This window comes from Tenebrio molitor, chromosome 2 (genome assembly GCF_963966145.1).
Source record: "Tenebrio molitor chromosome 2, icTenMoli1.1, whole genome shotgun sequence".
Taxonomy (NCBI): domain Eukaryota; kingdom Metazoa; phylum Arthropoda; class Insecta; order Coleoptera; family Tenebrionidae; genus Tenebrio; species Tenebrio molitor.
The window spans coordinates 1,308,775-1,331,485 of record NC_091047.1 but is presented as its reverse complement, the minus strand read 5'-3'; the positions used below and the strand labels follow the sequence as shown (position 1 = coordinate 1,331,485).

Below are 22,711 nucleotides of genomic sequence, written 5' to 3'. Positions count from 1 at the left end.
CATTAGGCATATGCGACTGAGCAGGTTATTGAGTAAACATTCAGTAGATGCGGCAAACATTCAGAAATCAAACAGCGTCATTCATTTTAATTTATGCCCAACGATTTGGATGGTACGAATTTTCGAAGGGACCCCTGCAATTCGAAATTCTGGTAAAAAAAGCGCCACTGATCAAAAACGATGGCAGATAAGTAAAAACGACCTGTATAAATATTCATAATTTAGCATAGAATTCAAAAATAAAATCAAACTGGGTGGGTTCCGTTTAAAAAAACATAACTTGAGTGTTTTTATAATATTGAGACACACTGTATATATACCGCAATATTTTCCGAATGTGCAGTAAAAGCGTAGCTATCATCTATAGAAAGGTAAAAGTTGATATCTTTAATAACAAACAAGTTATGGAGCTTTTTCGCAACTCTGGGACACCCTGTATGTATGTGTTTTGACTATTTTTTCTTGAGAGCGATGTCGCTGCTAATACGCTGTGTTCTAAAAGAAGAGACCACAATCTGACTTGTTTTCCTGATGACGAGTTGATAAAATTATATTGTCATCGAAATCTTCTATGGAATAGCTCTTTTTGAGAAGTTATCTTTTACTGATTTTTTCTATTTGACAAAATTTTCGAAGTGTATCTTTATGTTGAAGTTTTTGCTCGAACAAATTAGAAACAAATCATGCATTTTTGAAAAGTTGTCTTTTTCTTATCATATGTATTAGATAAAAATTTGGAAAGTTGAAGTTTTTGTTAGAACAGATTACAAACAAATGACCCTGCAGTTTGATTTTTCACATTTTCATTTGAATTTTTATTTTACCATAATCGAATTACGTCTAAATTTGATATGCTTGTACAAGACCGAAGTCGAGTCGTAGATGAATTCGGACGCAGATCATGGCGAACATCGTCATCTGATTACAACAACAATCGTGGAGAATCGAAAGCAATTCGGGCCCACATCCTCGATGATGGAATTAAAATCTGTGCCGACGTCCAGTCGAGTGCATCGCATCGCATTGTTCCTCGCTCCATAAAAACTCCGCATAATGGTCGGCTCCAAGAGCATTCACTGGGACCAAAATCCGAACGGTTCCGTGGCACTTTTTGTCGGGATTCCGCGAATCCGGGTCGCGACCGTTCCAGCGAGGAAGAAGGAGCGGCCGTTCGTCCTTCCGTCCGAACACAACAGTCGTCCGACCTGCTGCTACTTGTTGCACCGGAGTGTACCCTTTTTGCACTGGGAAGAAAAAGAGGAGCCACGAATAAATTTCGAGAGCCATCAATTTCGCATTTGCAAGTTCATATACGTGCGGAGCCGGGGCTGTCGACCGGAGCCGCCTTTAAAGTATCGGTCCCAATCTCGGTGGCGTCTTCGACATCGACATGCGGAATCCCAGGCGAATACATTTGACTAGATTACCCGGGCCGGAGCCGCAATCTCGACCCGAGACCTCAACCCGTGCAGGCGACCTCGCTCCTCGGAGACCGTAATTGTGAAAAATAACGGGAACCGGGAGATGATTTATTAATTGGCGGCGCTTTCTCTCGATCCGACAAAAAAAGTCGCCGACCTGGCGACGTATCGGCGACATACGTTATATGTCGTGCAAATTAGGCGACCCCGATGTCAATTTGGGGAAGCTCCTCCGGACGGAATTTCCTTACTGAGCAATTTATCAGGTTAGTCCGGGTTCGCTCACCTGCGAGAGAGGAAGCCTCGGTGCACGCCCCTCGGGCTCCGGTCCCGGAACGGCGACCGTTATTTACGAGCGTCGTAGGCGGCCACGAGAGGAAATGTGCACTTTTCTTATCCGATTTCGCGCGACCCGATCGTTTAAAAGGAGAGAGAGAGAGAGAGAAAAAATCAGCCGGAACGTCGAACCGGCCGCAAATCCGGGGCGTCGGCGGATAAATAACGAACCCCGGAATGATAAGCGGCCGGTCCTTCGTCCTGTTCGGCGGCGCGAACCGAGACCTAGCAGCTAACGATAACGACCGTGCATGTATCCGTTGTTAAGCGGAAACTGAAGCGGCGCAGCAACAGGTGTGTCGGCGTCCCGACGCCCGCCGCCGCCCGGACCTGTCATATTCCTGCTGGTCGTCTGTCATCTTTAACGCGACGTGATTCGCGGACGTCCGCCTGACCTCCGCCACGGACCGTCTCGCAGCAGAAATTATTTCGGGCCAGCAGGAATCAGAAGGTTTTCCACCGGAAGTGTGACGGCGCTGACGCGCAATTATCCACAGCGATTATCAGATTTAATGACGACTCGTTCGCCGACAGAACGGCTTGCAAACTAAATGTATGCAAAGTGGAGGGGCATTACCAATTTGTGACGGCAGATATGCAAAGCAGGAACCGAAGATGCATTTTTCAGGAATTTACGATCCGCTACCGCGACGTTTATCGGCACGCCATGCCGTTTTGCTCTTTTTGCATTATCCGCGTTCCTCGAGCTCGAAAAATAAAAAACCAAAAATACCGCCAACAATCAAAGATTCAGAGCCAGAGCAGAGTCTTTTCGAGCTTCGGGATTTGGCCAAATGGACAAAAGAGCGTCTGAGCAAACAGCGTGTCGGGTGAAAGGTCGAAATGGCCTTTTCGTCAATTTTGCAACTTTCGAATTGGAGCGATCGATCCTGCTGGCTCACAGAGCGCGCCATCTGCCGCCGGTAGCTGCGATTACCGCTTCGGTTGTGTCGTTCCCTCGCCATTACCACCGCGAACTTGGCGCTTTGACCGGCGGCGTCGCCACCGTCGACCCGCTGAAAATCCTGAAACAACACAGCGCGCAATCTCTTATTTACTTGAATATATTTTATTTCAGCTGCACCAGCAGTAAATCGAGACAGAGAGGGCGAATTCAGAAACCTGTTGATTTGGGAATTTAAAAAACAAGTAACCACATGTTGATCGCGCCATTTGATACGTTCGTTCCACCCCCGCCCCGTCGCGCCCGTCGATTTTGCCCTTTTTCGTCGAATTCCTGAATTGTGGCCTGCGCGGGGCGGGGAGGCGAGAGCTTTCGCTAAGTGGGTCTGAGCTTTATTACGCTTTTGACGTCACCCCGCTAGGGTGACACACCTACAGTTCTTATTTCATTTAGCGACTCCGGTCCGCTTATTACGTCTCGGAGCCGGTGGGGCCGCTAATTCCGGAGGGCTCAGGCTCTGCGGCGAGCGGAACGGCGAAAAATGTCGCTCCGGGGCTTGCCGATCGAGCGTGGGGGGCGGGATGCGTCATCGGGGGTGTCAACCCGACTACGACGTCTCGCTAATATGTATTTACCCCACTTCGGGGATCGAGTCGTGGACAGGACGCGATTCGTCGAGGACAATTTGTCTAAAAACGATTTCGCCAAAGAAGCTTACGCATGAAAAAAATCGACACTCCAAGGACGCCTCGTCGAGAGTCGATTAATCTGGAGGCACTCGTTCGGCGTCCTGCAGGACCGGTTAAAAATAATTCTCTTCCTTTGTCGATTAATAATATTTTTTGGGAGCGCTTGCGGCGGGTATTTTTAGGCGGTGTTTAGACGAGCTCCTCCACATCCGGAACCGTGACGCTTCCTGCGAGCCGCTCCCGCCCCTCTCGACGGAGTCAATTTCCAAGAAGCAAAAAACCGGCTGACGCGATGTCTTTGTCTGTCGAAGCTGCACGGCCTGATTAAAACAATAAATAATTTCCTTGCCGGAATAAACAATCGCGTCGATAGGTCGGGTGGGATGGGGCCCAATTAATCCGCCCCGCCCGCCCCCGCTGCGGCGCCGCCATCGCGCGAAAGTATTTTTCAGAGACCCTCTTTTTTCCCTTTTTCTTCTTCTCCCCCGAGTTTCGGCACGACCGTGTTTTTGTGTTCGTTGGCAGCAGGAGCTTGCTGGCCATCCGGGCGAACTTCATTTTTCCGTATTTCATAGTTTTCCAGCGCTCCTTTTTTTCCTCCCCTTCTTCGAGGGAACGTTCCGCTATCTCGCTTCGTGCCGCTTTCCAAATGGGTCGCCTCGGAAAAACTCCTCGAGCGCTCTGCACGACGCGGCTTTTTCCCTCTGTGAGAGCGAGCTTGTGTGTGTATATGTGTGTACGCCCCTCCGAGTCGCAGGAATATTGGGAGATTCAGCAGGAAATGAAATTCGAAAAATGCAAATGGTGTTCGGCGTAAGCCGGCCGTGTAACCATATTGTTTTTTGGGGGACCGTAAATAATCTCAGATGGGCAACCCCCTGTCGGGGGTGTATCGATCGCCCTTTTGTTTTTTTCGTAATGCGAGCACATCCTGTTTGCAGCGGTCTCGGGTTTCTGTTATCATAAAAACCGTAGCACAATTAGCTCTAATTCGGCGCACCCTAATATACGCCGCCCCCGGTCGGCGGCGCGGCACGGAATGCCCAGATGCGACGGAACGCTGACATTCATCATGAGGCCGCGCCGCCAAAAAAACTAAACGACTTCAAAAATTAAACAGCAGGAATTCAAAACTTTGCAGGAATATTTTTGCGACATGTAACTGGGACGTAACTGGTGTAACGTCGCTGCGAGGTGACATATCGACGTGATGGTCGCGATTCTGGGAACGGCGCTACGTAACGAGAGCGTCCGAACGCGACGTAACATTTACGTAACATTATTTATTCCTGCGATAAATCCTTGCCGATTGTTTCCACGTGATCGTTCCGCCAGAAAGACGCTCCAATAATTATCGGCAAGCGTTCCATTTCACGACATTTTTACGGTCGAGTTTTTACGATTGCGAAGCGTGTCGTTCCCTTCCTTTGAAATTACAACCCTGCGGCGGAACCGTCCCCGTACCACAGGTAATGAAGTGCAATTACGGAGAGCTCCGCTCCGGGCGCACATATTGGCAGACCGACGTTCATCCTGCTGCAGATGCGGAGGGGGCCGGACCGAGGGGGTCCGCTCCGCATTAGGGGGGCCGGAAGGGGCCCGGTGCAAACTGCAAACCCCGGGTGTCGACCGGCCACCGAACCCGCAGACACAAATAAGTGCCTGACGACCGAGCCGGTTCGTTCGGAGGTCTCGTTCCGCACAGACCCGACACCCATTAGCGATACGAGCGGTGCGCCGCATAAATTGGAACACCTAGTGTACTCGAAAATAGTCCCGCGCGCAAATTAACGAGCACCGTCGCGGAACGCGCTTTTCAACAGGACGGTGCTCGACCCCACCCGCCGACGAAGAATCTCGGTTAATTAAGCCCGGGCCCGGATTAATAATCGACCGCGTTCCCGTTTTAATTTCTTTCGGGGTCGGGACCGTTCCGCGTGTGTGCTGCGACCGTCCGGGGGCGGGAGACACCTCCCACCCCGTCGGTCAAAAATTACGCTTCCCGTCGAATTTCCACCTGCCGGCGGGTTACACCGCGTTCGGTTAAAACCATAGTAACAAGAGCACGCCGGCAGGGAGCGGCGTCGTACGAGGGTGGTTGGATATTTTTCCTTTGTGTAGGAGAAAGGTCGAATCCACCCCCGGCCCTGGAGCTGTGTGCGAGTTGCACCGTCGAGTTAGTTCCACCCTCTCGGGCTCCGACGGTCGGGGACCGCTCACACCACTCGCCGGTTTTATACCCCTGGTTACCCTCAGCTGAATACCCCGGCTGCCGGAGTTGTGCCGAATCATCCTCAACCCTGCAGACCTACGGAATATCCGCCGCCTACCCGACCCTCCAGCCCCACGCCACTCCTGCCCCTAATTCGGCGCGGCGTCGCTGCCGAGCGGCACATCCACCCCGATTCGCACAAACAACACCCCAAACAACGAAACGTTAATTGCCATCGATCTGACGCCCCGGAATTGACATTGAAAAAATCGGAAACGTTAATTTGACGTTCTCCAATTAATTGACAGGTGCAGCACCTGAGAGTTGCACGTTCTCGCCACGAGAGCGCACGCTACACCGACTCATGACATCTGTCGCCGACGTATTTCGTATCAGTTTCCGGAGCTGGCTCAACAAACAACGTAAACAACTAGAATATGTACGTACTTGGAAACAAAAATTTCGATGGTCATGAGAAATAAAGAATTTCACAACTTGCCAGCAGGGATTCTTCTGCTGTGCTCGTTAGCGGTAAAGGTTATCATCAAATGCTAAAACCACCCACGAAACAACATAAACATTAATTTTATTTCTAAGAATATTAAACCACCTAATAGGTAGGTTATGCAATACAAAAATACAATCAATTTTTAATCAATCTTTTATTTCTAATCTACCCAAACAAAAATTTCAACAAAAAGATAAACTCCCAATGAAATCGGCAAGTTCTGCTTCCGAACACTCCACATGGCACCGATTCGGCAAACAATGCATTGGATCAATTTTTTTTTTGTCTCACTTATCGTCACCACACGCTAGAATAACAAATACATTTGGCATCGGCACGACTATGGAGTTGTAACACAGATGGAAGGAACATCATTAGAGGATTTCAATGACAACGAAATTTTATGTTATCAACTTCTGATGACGACGACGAGTCAGGTTTTAGTCTCTCTTTTTTTAGAATACGGCGATATTCCATATTAGTAACGAGGTCACTCTGAGAAAAAAACAAACTTTCGACAATGCAATTATTGTTTGTAACACAAAAACATGTAAATATAAAATACGAGTAGTTCTCGTAAATCTTACAAAGCTGAAGCGCGAAAGATTTTCTTCTCATTATTGGGTCCTACAAGAGAGCTTTCTAGTTCCGGAACGAAAAATGGTAGGTCAATGCGGTTTGCACCAGTCGATTTCTTGGACTTTGCTTGTCACATTGAATGATTTTCAAGCCAAAATTCGGCTTCGTTGAAGTTTTACGAACCGGAATATGAGAGGATGTCGTTTTCCGAAGAATCCATCTTGCCGTTGACAAAAAAAAATAATAAAAAAATCACCGGAACGAGTAGCAAAAATCTGAGCCCGGATTCTTCTTTAGAATAGTCAAATTGACAAAATAGCCAGATTTCAACTAAATTGGACGACCTTAGAAATTTCATAAATTTCACGACTGAAAACGCTTACAAAAAAAATTCGATTTTAAAAAAAGTCTTCAGATTGACCCGAAACTTTGGTTTTTAAGTAATTGAACCGTTCTGAATTCATTTCTGCCGTCAGATTGGACGTTACTCTTTTGGTTTATTCGTAGCAACCGGATATCCGGTTCCGATAAAACGTTTCTTCAAATCAGAGCTTTCTAGTTCCGGAACGAAAAATGGTAGGTCAATGCGGTTTACAGCAGTCGATTTCTTAGACTTTTTTGGTCACATTGAATGATTTTCAAGCCAAAATTCGGCTTCGTTGAAGTTTTACGAACCGGAATATGAGACGATGTCGTTTTTCGAAAAATCCACCTTGCCGTTGACACACAAATTATTAAAAAAATCACCGGAACGAGGAGCAAAAATCTGAGCCCGGATTCTTGTTTAGAATAGTCAAATTGGCACAATAGCCAGATTTCAACTGAATTGGACGAAATTAGAAATTTCTTAAATTTCACGACTGAAACCTTAAAAAAAAAATTCGATTTTTAAAAAAGTCTTCAGATTGACCTGAAACTTTGGTCTTTAAGTAATTGGACCCTTCTGAATTCATTTCTGCCGTTAGATTGGACGTTACTCTTTTGGTTTATTCGTAGCAACCGGATATCCGGTTCCGATAAAACGTTTCTTCAAATCAGAGCTTTCTAGTTCCGGAACTAAAAACGACAGGTCAATGCGGTTTGCAGCAGTCGATTTCTTGGACTTTTTTGGTCACATTGAATGATTTTCAAGCCAAAATTCGGCTTCGTTGAAGTTTTACGAACCGGAATATGAGACGATGTCGTTTTTCGAAAAATCCACCTTGCCGTTGACACACAAATTATTAAAAAAATCACCGGAACGAGGAGCAAAAATCTGAGCCCGGATTCTTGTTTAAAATAGTCAAATTGGCACAATAGCCAGATTTCAACTGAATTGGACGAAATTAGAAATTTCTTAAATTTCACGACTGAAACCTTAAAAAAAAAATTCGATTTTTAAAAAAGTCTTCAGATTGACCTGAAACTTTGGTCTTTAAGTAATTGGACCCTTCTGAATTCATTTCTGCCGTTAGATTGGACGTTACTCTTTTGGTTTATTCGTAGCAACCGGATATCCGGTTCCGATAAAACGTTTCTTCAAATCAGAGCTTTCTAGTTCCGGAACTAAAAACGACAGGTCAATGCGGTTTGCAGCAGTCGATTTCTTGGACTTTTTTGGTCACATTGAATGATTTTCAAGCCAAAATTCGGCTTCGTTGAAGTTTTACGAACCGGAATATGAGACGATGTCGTTTTCCGAAGAATCCACCTTGCCGTTGACAAAAAAATTAATAAAAAAATCACCGGAACGAGGAGCAAAAATCTGAGCCCGGATTCTTGTTTAGAATAGTCAAATTGACAAAATAGCCCGATTTCAACTGAATTGTGCGACCTTAGAAATTTCATAAATTTCACGACTGGAAACCCTTAAAAAAACATTTCGATTTTTTAAAAAGTCTTCAGATTCACCTGAAACTTTGGTTTTTAAGTAATTGGACCCTTCTGAATTCATTTCTGCCATCAGATTGGACGTTACTCTTTTGGTTTATTCGTAGCAACCGGATATCCGGTTCCGATAAAACGTTTCCTCAAATCAGAGCTTCCTAGTTCCGGAACTAAAAACGACAGGTCAATGCGGTTTACAGCAGTCGATTTCTTGGACTTTTTTGGTCACAGTGAATGATTTTCAAGCCAAAATTCGGCTTCGTTGAAGTTTTACGAACCGGAATATGAGACGATGTCATTTTCCGAAGAATCCACCTTACCGTTAACAAAAAAATTAATAAAAAAAATCACCGGAACGAGGAGCAAAAATCTGAGCCCGGATTCTTTTCTAGAATAGTCAAATTGACATAATAGCCATATTTCACCTGAATTGGACGACCTTAGAAATTTCATAAATTTCACGACTGAAAACCCTTACAAAAAAAATTTCTATTTTTAAAAAAGTCTTCAGATTGACCTGAAACTTTGGTTTTAGAGTAATTGGACCTTTCTGAATTCATTTCTGCCGTCAGATTGGGCGTTACTCTTTTGGTTTATTCGTAGTAACCGGATATCCGGTTCCGATAAAACGTTTCTTCAAATCAGAGCTTTCTAGTTCCGGAACTAAAAACGACAGGTCAATGCGGTTTGCAGCAGTCGATTTCTTGGACTTTTTTGGTCACATTGAATGATTTTCAAGCCAAAATTCGGCTTCGTTGAAGTTTTACGAACCGGAATATGAGACGATGTCGTTTTTCGAAAAATCCACCTTGCCGTTGACAAAAAAATTAATAAAAAAATCACCGGAACGAGGAGCAAAAATCTGAGCCCGGATTCTTGTTTGGAATAGTCAAATTGACAAAATAGCCAGATTTCAACTGAATTTGACGAAATTAGAAATTTCATAAATTTTACGACTGAAACCTTAAAAAAAAAACATTTCGATTTTTAAAAAAGTCTTCAGATTGACCTGAAACTTTGATTTTTAAGTAATTGGACCCTTCTGAAAGAAGGAAATACAATTTTTGGCCTCCTCAACTCTAAATGACATGTTTGCACATTTTGAACAACTATGGTATGTTAATTTTTACACAGTAATCATTAATCAAGCTATCTGTTAATTTATCGTAACAATAAATAATAACACACGAAAATATGTCGTTGATTATTATCATTATGAATTGCAACCGTCCCATACCAGAGCTCTGAGGCACGCCACGGGGATACTTTTTCGACCCACCATTAGAATAGAAATAATTTGTCTAAATCGTCCTTTCTTCTCATTTCAGAATTCCACCGGCGAGCCGGTCTACAGAAAAGTGGCCGTCGTGGAGAACTTCTTCGACATCATCTACAACGTCCACGTGGAGCTGGAAGGTCGTCCCGGGAAACACGCCGGCCAGAAGCGCACGTACAGAACGGTGAGTTGTCCATGTCGAATTAGAATAGTCGTCCTTTTCCGATCCTCTTTGAGCCATCATTATCGTCCGTTTCAGGATCTCGTCTTTCGTAACGGCGCGTTGCATCTGTCAGACTACAAACGAGTCGTCGGTTGATATTCGGCGGATGTAACACACCTGTTGATTGTCAATATATTTCAACGTTTGTAGTCTGGCGATATGGAAATACGGTTATTTGGTCGGAAACATCAACTCTCCGTTTGGCGGGGTTGTTTGTGCGGCGCGCTCATCCCCGCCGCCGTCTTCGTTTCCACCGTCGATCGCGTAATTGATTCGCCCATTGCGGGCACAGATTGATGGCCGCTTTTTCGGCTCGTGTCGAATTTTCTTTGTGCTCCACAGCATTTTTTCGGCGATCCGGTTCCTTTCGGATTTTTTGCCGGCGCTAACGAGCCGCCCCCTCGGCAAAAACACCACATCTCACGATCCGGTCCTTGCGTTATGCAACCCACCGTGCCCTCGTGTGCACCCCTCGTCGAAATGCCACCCCAGTGTACAATTGTTGTTTCAGATAACGGAGACGTACGCGTTCCTGCCGCGCGAAGCCGTCACCCGCTTCCTCCTCGGCTGCACCGAGTGTCAGAAACACCCCCGATCCCCGTCTCCCGCCTCCGTTCTGCCCACCCCGAGCCCCAGCCCGACGCTGCCCCTGGTCCACACGCCCGCGCCTCCGCCCGTCGCTCCCCTGCCCACGCCGCCCCCGGCGCCGCCCGCCGAGATGGCCCCCTATCTGGTGCCCCCGAGCCCGGCGGCCGAGACCCTCGACCTCTCCTCGAGGAGCAACGGCGAGGTGGCGGCGCAGAAGGTCGAAGGGCCGCTCAGGACGAGCACCCCGGAGCCGACCAAGCGCTCCAGCAACCCCCTCGACGTGTGCAATCTCACGGCGAAGGACCCCCCGAAGAGTCCGCCGAAGAAACGCCACCTCAACAACTTGGACAACAGGCCGCATCCGGCGCCGAAGCTCTGGTCGCCGGCGGACAACATCGAGCGCCACCCCCAGGAGCCCAAGAAGAGGAGGGTCGTGATGGCCGGCGAGATCGACTACTCGCTCCCCATCACCACCACCTACCTCAAGTATATGCGCAGTCTGGGCTGCACCGACGAGGACGCCCTCAAGTTCGAAAACAAACACGTGAGTCTTGTTATTGAGCACTTCTTGCATGACGCCATCTCTCACTACTTCCATTAATGTCTGGCTTGGCGGGGCGATTTTTTTTATTTACTCAATTTGTTTATTACCCTAGATTATAGTCACTAGTTTATAACCATGTTACTAACTAATAATTTATTTTGTTACTTTTCCATTAATTTTCTGTTTGTACAAACTTCAACACCTGACCACTTTACTCAATAAATTTAAGTTTTTTTTTTAACATTTTTTCTTTTATTCCGTTTGTCGTAGTACTAACTTTTACCAACAAATAGCATCATATTCTAATTTGCCTGTACATAATTGCAAACATCAACGAATTTCAAAAATATTTGATAGAGATGTCCCATCAAAAAAGACAACCCTATTCCTTGATACGTTCATCGAACAAAATTCACAATATCGCTTCACCAAACGGAAGAAACAGCACGGGGGTGTTGTAGTATTTCAAGTGTATCAAGTACGACCGAAAGAAAACGAGAAAAAGTAGCTTTCAAAGTTTGTTGTGCCAAATTTTGGCAAAACAGAATTCTACTTTTGTATTTTGCGAACAAAACCCTGGAACGAAACATGATCTACGGAACAGTTCCGTTTTGGTGGAGCGTTTGACAGCGTTCCAGGTAAGTGGCACACCAGAAAGGACTTCCGCACTTTCGGGTGCGTTGTCTAAACTGAACGGCATCCGCCGCATTGATAATAATCGATGTGGTGTGACGGGGTGCAGCACCCCCAAGGTGCAAACTGTACAAACACATGACCGATCCCTCTGTTTGAGTACCTGTCTGTCCGAAGGGTTGCGGATCAATAGTCCGTACGGTAGTTGTTCCGTTCGTCATTCACGCAGTGCTCTGATTGCGCCCCTCTCTTTTCTCCACCTCGATAATTCAACATCGAAGATCGGCGGCGTTTCAGACCGAGACGTCGATTAAAAACCGTTGGTTTTTAATCCGCGAGTCAGCTGCGAATTTATGGAACCAGTTATTTTGACGGACGGCCGCAATATGTCTTCCCAGTAATGGCCGCGAAATCGGCACCGGTGATTTATGTAGTCGATGACGATCCTTCCAGTCCGTTTGTTTTTCGTAGATCGATCGTACGACAGCGCCATCTGCGATTATGCAATCCCTAATTGACGTTGTTTTTTGCGGTTTCCCTCGTATACGCCGGCCACGGAGTCGTCCTTAGGAGAAAGTTTTATTTCAGTAAAACGACCGGAATTGTGTTCTTTTAACAAAGAAGGGACATTCATCCTCGAACCCAACGCTCTAAAGGGCCTTATCCTTGCCGCCCCCGACTCTCATGATTCATCCTTTCGAGGTTGAACCTTTCTCATCCCCCTCGGTTGACCGGGCTCAACTCCTCTGCCAGATGAGTATCCTTTATATCCTCCGCGTCCTTTCCTGACGTCTACGCTCGACCCTCATCCCCGAAAACTTCCAGTTCGATATTGCCGCCGGCACACCCGGAAAAAAGCGGCCGCTTTAATTGGATAAAAGACGAAAACAAAGTTATCAACGTGCGATTATTCCGGACGACCGGAAAAAATCGCAACTATGCGCAATTCAGGGGGGTGACGAAGGGAGGAGGAGGGACGCGCCCCCGGATACCTACGTGCGGATCCGGGGTCCGGGCAAGGTCCGGAATTACGGCACTGTTTGAAATGAGTTGTTTGTTTGGGGCCTCGCACATAAAGTCCCTCGTCTCGTATTAGTGCGGCATGACCCTCCGATTTACGGATATTTAAGTGATTATTCAATCATCCGGATGCTGGGGATATTATGGCGGAACGCGATGAATTATAATTGGCGTATACGTATACATTGAACCAATCATTCCGGGGATTATGCGGGGCTCCAAATTTCCGGGATTGGCGGGGCGCAGTCCTGCTTGAGGAGCGGTTGCGCCGCACCCCCCAACACCTCCTTCGCACTTTTTGTGCGTTGCTTCTTAATTGACCTCGGCGACACCACCACCTTCGCTGTCGAAATTTTTTATGCCTTTCGGTTTCGACGGCGCACCGGAAGGTTTGCGCTGCAACAGCAATCGTCGTCGACCCGATCAAAGACACGTCCGTGGCCATCAATTATTTGGTGCGGCGGCCATTTTCCCGATCCGGGTCAAATCTCGTCAATTGATTGACGAAAGGCCCCCGACCGCCCCCGCCTGTCGACGCCGTTCCGCCAAGGTGAGTCATTTTATCTGGGGATTTTCGGAGCGATCGTATTTCCGCCGTCGGGGTAGTTTCCGATCGCCCTCCTTCCACTCATTACGGCGAACTTTTCATATATCTGGCCCTTATATGGCCGGCACTAAACACGCCGATTCCTGCTCGACGTCCTCTCTCGTTTTTATGGATCGACCCGATATAGGCGAAATTATGGTGTCGACGTAAAAATGACCAGTAAAAATTATTAGCTGGCCGTGATGTGTTTTATATACGTATTATATTTATTTTCGCGGTCCGAGAGGGTCGTAATTGGGGGCGAGAGAGCGGAGTTCGCGGCTCGTTTGGTTTCGATAATTACGCCGGGAGGTTTTTCTCGTTTTGGCGGCTTCGCCGCGGATTAATCGGACGGTGCACATGCAACGGCCTAAACGACACTTGTTGCCACGCGATAATCGATGAGAATAAAAAATTACGGCGGCGGAGGGCCAGGGCCGGATCCGGGCACGCACAAAAATATCAAATCCAACATTTTCAAGTTTATTAAGTTTTTTTCAAATATAAACTGTCATATGGTGGTACTAAACCTCAAAGAATAATTCTGCATTTCACACTTCCCCTCAAAAAAGTCGCGAAACCCATTCGCGTACTTTCGCGGATTGTTTCGCGGATCGTTTCGCGGAAATTCGCGGATCGTTTCGCGGATCATTTCGCGAACCTGGAGCCGTCCCTGTTAAGGTTAACGCGGAGGACATCTGCCCGAACCTGTCCGATTTTATTACGCAACACTATCTTCGATCTTAACGATCGTCAAGTGCCACCCGCATGATATCCCACTTCTTATGCGGCGCCGTAATTTTTCCCCCCTCGATCGGTGGGTGCACTTCTGCACCGTCGAAACGTTTCCGTCCCCTCTCGCTCTTCCGCCTCCGCCGCCGCGTCTTAGGCCACCCCCGGTCGTCTAAATCCCGGCGTTCTCGCAATAATGCACCTTTGTGCAACCGCAACACGCTCTCGCCTCTAAAGCCCCGATCCGGGCGGGCATGTCTGCAGGAGCCGTATCTGGCGCGATTATTGCCAATAAACCTGAATTACTTTCAATATAATCTTCTGGTGCGCCGGCAGTAACGACCGGCTGTGTGCAAGAGCATCAAGAGCATCGCCTAAATGCGCCCGAGTGCGCCCCTATATTTCACCGCTCGAACGAGGTCAGCGCTGTTAAAAACCCAACCGGCTTGGTATTCTTTCCTGCTGCCGCTGTTGCCGACTATAAAGAGGACAAAAACTGCGCTACGACCGGGCTAAGCGGGCTACGACCCCACCTTGACGCCGACGATGTGCATGTGTGTGAGAGAGTTTCCGTTGTCGAGGCCAAAGATAGAAGCGTTTGTGTTGGCCGATAGGTTGTTATATAACCGTTGGAAATTGGCGCGGTGGAAAGCCGCCTCCAGAAGGCCACCACGAACGGTGCCGGAGCTTTATGCCGACGGACTACGAATGGCTTCCGTGAATTGTTTCGGGGGACGGCGGACGGTGCCAGCGACGCATATTTGACATTTTGACGGCTATTTCGGGCGCACAAACAACCGACGAACGAGAAGAAGAACGGCAGAAGGAGACGACCGGATAAATCACGCTGTTTTGCCGGAAAATTCGCCGAAGAACGAACCGAATACAGGAGGTCCCCGGCAATGATGTTGTAAATTGCATCGACGGTCACGGCTCATTTAGTCTTCGCACGTAAATTCCTCCGAAAAGTTGCTCCAATCGCAACGCACATTCTTTCAACCGGACTTGTACTTTTGAATTTATTTATACAGGGTGTCTCAGCTAAGACTTTCGAGTCTAATAGGTGCATCTGCATTTCTTTCTTTCACTCATTTTTTTTCGATTATTCCCTTGCATTTAAAAAGTTGTTGGAATTGTCGACTAGTTTTCTATTTAATTTTATTTTCTCTAAGTCCCAGAACCGGCTCCAAATGTTCCTTGATTTCTCCCAAATACTCTTCTAAATTCCACCGACGCTCAAGAACTATTTAATCTTCACGCGGATGTAAATTCCTTTAAAACTTTCTTCTGACGTCTCTGTGATTTTTTATTCAGATCTGTGCTAAGTGTTCCCTTAAATATTTATTCATAAAATATTTTGTAAATTCCGCCGACGGTGAACGATGTACCATTGTGTAAACTGCAGTTTGTTACCAATTTTTCCATTTAACGTACTTCTCTATTTCATTCGTTCGCTTTGAATATTCCTCTTCAATTTTTTTCAAAATATTTTTGCTTATTCCACCGATGTCTAAACGTCTCTATGTTTATACTTTTAAATGTTTGCAAAAACAACAACAATTTTACTTGTTTTGTTATTCCTGTTTCAAGCGGTTTCTCCCACGTCTCTATTTTTAAATTAAAATTCCAAAAACAATACAGTTTTTACACTAAACGAATCTGTACTTGCTAGCGCATCATACCCTGGTGGCACAATTACAAATTTTTACTTGCTTAGCTAAATAATTCGCTTTTTATTTAAACACAAACTAGACGCCTGATTTATGGCCCAAATGATATAATTTGCCAACAGAAGGACCATTCACTACTAGCCGACCGTTTTAAGCCTCTTATTTACAGCTTTGCCATAAAATTGACAATACTTTTGAATTTCTGTGAAGAAATTTCTTACATAATAATCTTTTATAATTTTTTATGCAAAAACAATATATTTCTTCATTTTATTCAGTTTCTTTCCATTTTGTAATAAAAAAGACCATATACGAGGTGCATTTTCTAGCTTTATTCGGTTCTGATATCGATTAATTCGCCGTCAAAAACTGATGGAAAGTTGATAACGCATCCGCCTGTACATAAGATAAAAAAATTAGTAATGACAAACAAGATTTGCCAGTGCTATATTTTTTATCGTTTTACGATGTTTAAAAAAAAACTTTTCACTGGTGCAATAATGAGAAAGCCTTGACGAGTGCACGAGTACGCATCGAGGGAGTTTACATTTAGGGTAACCGTCGGTGCAATTTATCACCTCTCGAGTACGCCCATACCTGGCAAGTTCATCAGATTTTTGTTTTTCCAAAGCAAAAAAAATAAAAAATCTCGTTTCGCCCACGGACGCCGTCCAGGAGCCGATCGCAGAACAGGAAACGTGGATTTTTACGGGCGATTTAATTTTGTTTATGCAACGTTAAAGAAAACAGTTCTTGTTTTTCTTTATGGAATCGTTTAATATTTAAAACGTAACGAACGCGAACGAACGGTTTACCTTGTCAGGTTTCCGTTTTAATTTGCACGCGCTCGCCCCTTTCCGAAAATCGGGTTCGCACCCTCCGGCGCGGTTTGATTTTCTTGCGTCAAAAATCAATCAGGGGGAACAATGTTTGCCGGCGACAAAGCCCCTGATTATTTTCATTGTGGATTCGCAGCGGGGTTGTCCGGCGTCGTCAGGATCCGTCCGAAGGATACGCATTGAGTGATGGTCCTGGCGGGGCGGGGGGCCGGCTGCGTCGGAAGGACTCAGCGACGGCGGAGAGAGTAGATTGATTAGTGGGGTGTCGGGTGCGTGCGATATTGCCGTACACCCCCGCAGATAAGGGTGCAGACAGGCAGGCAACGAGGCCTCTCGCCCGCTCGTCTGCCTCAAATGTCAGCCGTGATGGCGATATTGGTCGGGGGCGCTGCGGGTTCCGCCCCCCGACCCCGCCGCACCTGCACCCTCCGCTTCGGAATTACAATTACTCGGCCGTAATTAGGTGGAATTGGCGGCGATCGGTCGGGGGCAGACGTGCCGCTCCGTCGGCTCTGTGTGTCGTCGTACGGAGCCGGTGCAAAAAGTATCTGGCAGGGGTCACGCGGCCGCCACATTAGTCGGGCTGAAATAGCTGCGGACGTTGTTTCTTTGCCGTCGCCGAAGGCGGTCGCGCCGGTCTGGCTTGGCTTCCACGGCACCCGCTCGGAATCGTAATGTTTCTCTTCTGCCAACCGACAAAAACGGGACGATGAAAGCTGCGTTCTGCCTCGACGTTGCCGCTTTTTCATTTTTAATGCACCACGTTAATGCCACTTGTTCCCCCGGGACTGATTAATTGCCATTTTTATGCGGCAAAGACGAAAAGGATTCCCGTGTACACGCACCACTCTTCTTCTTCTCGGACCTGGTGCTGGAACCTCCAGCCGGGCAACAAACCACGGACACGCAAGTCTTACCCCCCACCGAGCAAAAAATAATACTTTTATTGGCCACGATATACAGGGTGTCTCAGCTAAGACTTTCCAGCCTAATATCTCGGTTATTTACCAACGGATTTTTATGAAATTTAAAATGCAGATATTTTAGACCGTGAAGGTTCAATTAGTAATAATAAAATTACCTCAAGTTAAAAAATGTAATTTTAACACATGTTTCCTTTATCGAAAATTATGCGCGATTATTATTAGATTGTTAAACATTAAAAAATAGGGGTCTACACAAACAATTAAGTAAATCACTTGTCTGATTCAACGAAAAGATTAGATTTTGTCGTTAAAAATTTAATGTAAAATTTGAATGTATTTGGGCAGTTACCTTTTGAAACAATTGATAATTAATTGCCAAGCAACATTTTGTACACCCTTTAAAGTCTGTCGAAATTGGGCGCGCTTTATTAGAAACGTCAAATTGTGAAAATTTATTGAAAATACTCTAAAAATAGTCTACAGCCGCAGAAATTTCAATATTGTTGAAAAAGGAAAAACAATTTGCCTATGGAGAGTGTCGTAAGAACTTCAGTGACACAATTCGTTTTCTCGTGGAACACTATCCAAATGTAAGGTTAAGAGACTCGTCAATTTTTTTGAAGACACAGAAAGTGTACGTGAACTAAATTACCTTGCTAAAATATCCCGATCGTGTTTTAGTCCTTTATGGAAGAATCCAGTTGAATAAATTACGTCCAAATGTTGTCTTTAACTTTGTAAGTGTTTGTAAGGTTAGCAAGATAAACGTCAAATACGTCACCTGCACTTCTGCGAAAAGGGATGACCAAAATTCTGCAAAATTGCGCGTTTGTTTCATACGCGTCTACGTTTTTGCATTTGCAGCCACGTTTAACACAGTTTTTTGCTTTTTTCTTGCAAAGCAGACGTCTTTCAAGGACGAGTTTTTCCCTACAGCATTTTTTATTGACGATCAATTTTTTATGTAAATCTTAATTGATTCAACAATTTAAAAAGGCATGTGAAAATTACGTTTTTAATACTTGGGTGATTGCATTAATGGGATTTTATTCTTCACCGTCTAAAATATCTGCATTTTAAATTTCACAAAAATCCGCTGGAAAATAACTGAGTTATTAGGCTCAAAAGTTTTAGCTGAGACTCTGTATGGAAGAAATTTTTATTGAACAACCGCACTGAATTTTCTAGTTTTCTTTTCTCGTAATACCACGATATTAACGAACCGATTGTCAAAAACTGTTCGTTCTTGAAGCTTCTCGATCAGCTTCCTAATTCTGCTAATTGAACGGCAACTGAACAAAAAGAATGTAAGGAGAAAACAAAAGATAATTTTTTTGTGTCTTCTTTGATTTTTATTCACTTTTGTTGCTATCCTCCATAATTAATAATTAATCCTTACAAAGGCGAGGACTGACACAAATCCCCTCTTCGCTGAGGGTTGAACCGTAAACCTTACCTGCCTGCTTCTAGGGGAGGATGTTAGGTTGTCGCATAAATTTATGACCATCCAGTTATCAAACAACAACAGAATGGTTGATCGCACTAATTAAACTAAAAAATTAAAACCTGGTCTAACGTCCTGGGGGGATTTACGAGAAAAATGCTAACAAAGATGAAAGGACTAGCCACTCCTAATACTTTGTTACGAAACTAGGAGGAATAATCCTCTGTTAACGTTCAAAATGAATTTTGTAAAAAAATATCTTTACTGCCAAGGCTTTTTGTTCTTTTTTAAAATGCAAATGAAGTCGATACAAAAGTAACATTTTTGTGCTGTTCTACATAATTTTTTTGTTGTTTTTGTTTCGTTATTCTGAAAACATGTCCCAGCTTATTTTCATTATTTATAGTGGAATCTCATTTATGTCTGTAGAGATTTTGGATTTTCTCATGGGCTATGACTCATATCTGCGCACACTACAAACCGACGAGAAAACATCGTCTATCGTTACGTTAGTTTCGTCTCTCTCTCTCTCGTCTATTTCTGTGTATTTGAATTTGAAAGTTGTCAACGTTTTTAGTTTTCATTTACAGATTTTTCACTGATCTATTGCTCCGCCTTCGCGCAGATATTTCCAAGGTCACAGCCCATGAGAGATTCCAACACCTCTACCTTGTTAATAAAATGTGGTTTGTTTGTCTCAAAATATTTAAGAATATTTCTTGGAGAATACTTGAAGCTCCTTTGCTACCGAAAAAGAACACCAGATTTTCCAAATTAATTCAGCAATTATAAAAAATTTCATTTTTAGTAATCGGATTAATAGTAAGACATGCCACAAAGCAGTTATTTTGGTTCCACATTATTTTCACACTTCACCGTATTATAACCGGCGTTCAGAAATTAACCCCTCTTGAGTGCTCTGTGCATTTTTTGGTGTATTTTCAACATGTTCAAGAATTGCTTGACGTTTTGTTCATATTCGTAACTTTTACATATTTTAGGTTTTGTAATTTAAGTAAAAAACGACAAGCATAGGTATTCCAAACCACAGCCAACTCCAAACCCGCCAATTTTTGAATAACCTCTATCATTTACTCGTTTAAAAAATCAAAATTGGTCTACGATGATATCATCTGTGAATCATAATTCTTGAAATCGTTTGATTACGACATTTGAATATTAATCATAATTAATTATATTAGATATCATAATAATAATTATTAATGAATATTAATCGTAAATTAACGTTCACCGTCAAGGCCTTTTAACAAGTTTACCAATTCAGCCACAGAGTGAAAACTAGTCAGAATTGAAGGAGAATATCTTGTGCCTTTTTATATTTACTTTGGTTCTCTTCTCAACAATTACCAACAGAGAAGAAAAGTGTTAAAAAATTAAATAAAGCATACAGGGTGTCTCAAAATTCGTGAATTCCGAATTCGGAGCGTTGTAGAGGATCACTTCAGTAGTCCAAATATGGAAATTAAAAAAAAACGGGACTCCCCCCACAAAGATACATTGGTCTGAAGGTGCACTCTTTGAAGGGCGTTTTCTTCAAATCACGCTGAAAAGTTCAGTGTTTATTGTTATTTATGGTGTAGATGATTGCGGAAAATAATAACGTAAAACAATTTTTTGAAGAATAGCTTTACTTTGGAGTAAAAAAATCTTAAATTTTTGTAATTTTTCTTAAAAATGGAACGGCAACGTAGCTAGAAAATAGTATTTTGTCACTGTGGATATGAAGGTTGCTATGTATTGAACAAAATTAAAGTGCTTATATCTTCTTCAGGAAGAGCGATTTTTTTTTCGAGCTCCACTGGGTCCTTCCCTACCACGCTCCAAATTCGGATTTCGCGAATTTTGAAACACCCTGTATAATCTTTTGAAATGTTAATTTTCTTAAAAAGATCGACAGAAATGATAAACGTCCTCGCTGAGGGTTGAACCAACCATAAACTTACCTGTTTCCAGGGGTGGCAAGTTAGATTGTCACATAAATTTATGACCACCCCCTACAGAGTAATAAATAACAAAATTTTCATTTAAAACTTCCACTCGTCACTATTTAACTCCACTAATTAAACTGAACTAAACAAAAAACCGGAACTAATGTAACTAATGCACAGTTTTGCATCATTTTATGATAAATTGTTTAGTTTACTTATTTTTGTTAAAATCTGAAATCGCAATTTTTTAAGCTGCTTGTTAATGTGTGGCAGTAAGGAAAAAAATATTGTTTACTGTTTATGCTTCTCGAATAACCAGCTTGATTGAAAAGCGGTAATTAAGTTGAATTAAAATTCCCACAATGACGTTTGTATGCTAATTCTTTATTATGAATTTCATACGCTTTTTAAAATTATTCATATCAATCAACAGTGCAGATATTTATTCGGGTGTTCAACAGGGAAGTCGAGTTTTCTTGCTCCCGCCTTATTTTCCTACTACATACTATTGAAAATAATTCAGACCGATTATTATTGATTAGCGAGATTTAAATGGACCGGTTGGGATCACACAACGACCAACTCTTATCTTGCTCTCGACATCTCGAGATGTGACTCGGGCGGCGGCAAGACCTGTTTCATTCAGTACTCTGCAGAGCATTTAAACGCATCTTTACGAGCGTCATTAGAGCGCCAGGGGAAGAACCTCCGACTTGTTTGCGCCAATCGACCCGAATAATTAATCACCCTTTCGATTTTCGCCACACGAACTCGATGGGGTTCAGCACACGACAACGTGGCGATTATTTCGTCGAGTCGACTCGCCGAGTCTTGTGCCGCTCCCCACAACTCTGCACCACCGACTACAACTACTAACAGTCCTCCGTCTGTTCCCGCCCCGCGATCCGAATCCTGCCTCCATTATGAAATCCTGGAAATGTTAAATAATTAGCGGTACTTTTGCGATAATCTCGTTTGGATCCGCCGTAATCTGACACTTCTCGCGCGAATTTTTGTGTCGTCTGCGACATGCAAATGTCACGCTACAAGTCGCCGACACAAAACGCGTCGGGTCGCATTTCGAAAAAAAAAATTGTAATCCTTCGCCTGTGTCACGCTCCGGCAACAAATTCGCAATTACGTAATTGGCGTTATATCCCTTCTCTCCGTTTCTCTCAAACGCCCTATAATTAATTAGCAAGTTTTCAACGTCACCTCCTCCATTCAACAGACTGCTCTGCCACACAAGTGTTTTATTTGTTACCAAACAGACTGTAAAGTTGGCCTGAAATTGCTTCGTTCATTTCGGGAAGAGAAAAAACACTTGCAACAAAAATGACGTTCTAATCGGGGATCTAATGAAATTGTCGCACCGACTAATTGATCCTCGTTTGCCGATTTGTTTTGTACCCTTTTGTACCGATGCTCTCTGACCTGTTGATTGTTGATAAACGGCTACTTTATTACCAATTTGCCGGCGACCGATAAATTAAAAAATACAAATAAATTTACGCAGGCAAATTGACCGCACCACTTTTAATCAATGTTTTATTGGGGGATGGTCGGCCGTAATTAAAAGTTGTTTAATTTTGCGGTTTTTTGCCGAGGACGGCCAAATTGGAAAAAGATGATTTATTGGGTACACAGTTGAGGTCCCACCACCTCTCATTAACCCCGCAGATTTCTCTCGCAATTACGGATTACCGGTTGGGCGGCCAGATTTGCGTCCGCGTGAATTCGCGTGGGACGCTTTTTTTTCTGGCGAT

At 44.3% G+C, this 22,711-nt stretch overlaps 2 protein-coding genes across 5 annotated transcripts in view; one reads left to right on the top strand and one right to left on the bottom strand.

The window, feature by feature from the left end:
• LOC138122733 (nucleolar protein 4) overlaps positions 1-22,711 on the top strand; it is a 109,213-nt gene that overhangs the window by 53,580 nt on the left and 32,922 nt on the right. For 3 of the 4 annotated variants that reach the window (XM_069037020.1, XM_069037021.1, XM_069037019.1), the window contains exons 2-3: positions 9,844-9,975; positions 10,526-11,146. In XM_069037020.1, the coding sequence (XP_068893121.1) occupies positions 9,844-9,975; positions 10,526-11,146 (753 nt within the window). Of the gene's footprint in view, positions 1-5,911; positions 6,002-9,843; positions 9,976-10,525; positions 11,147-22,711 lie in introns of those variants that run through there. The other variant, XM_069037022.1, reaches the window with a different exon arrangement.
• The window catches only part of B4, a 157,694-nt gene that overhangs the window by 107,148 nt on the left and 27,835 nt on the right, over positions 1-22,711 (bottom strand). The window lies entirely within an intron of this gene.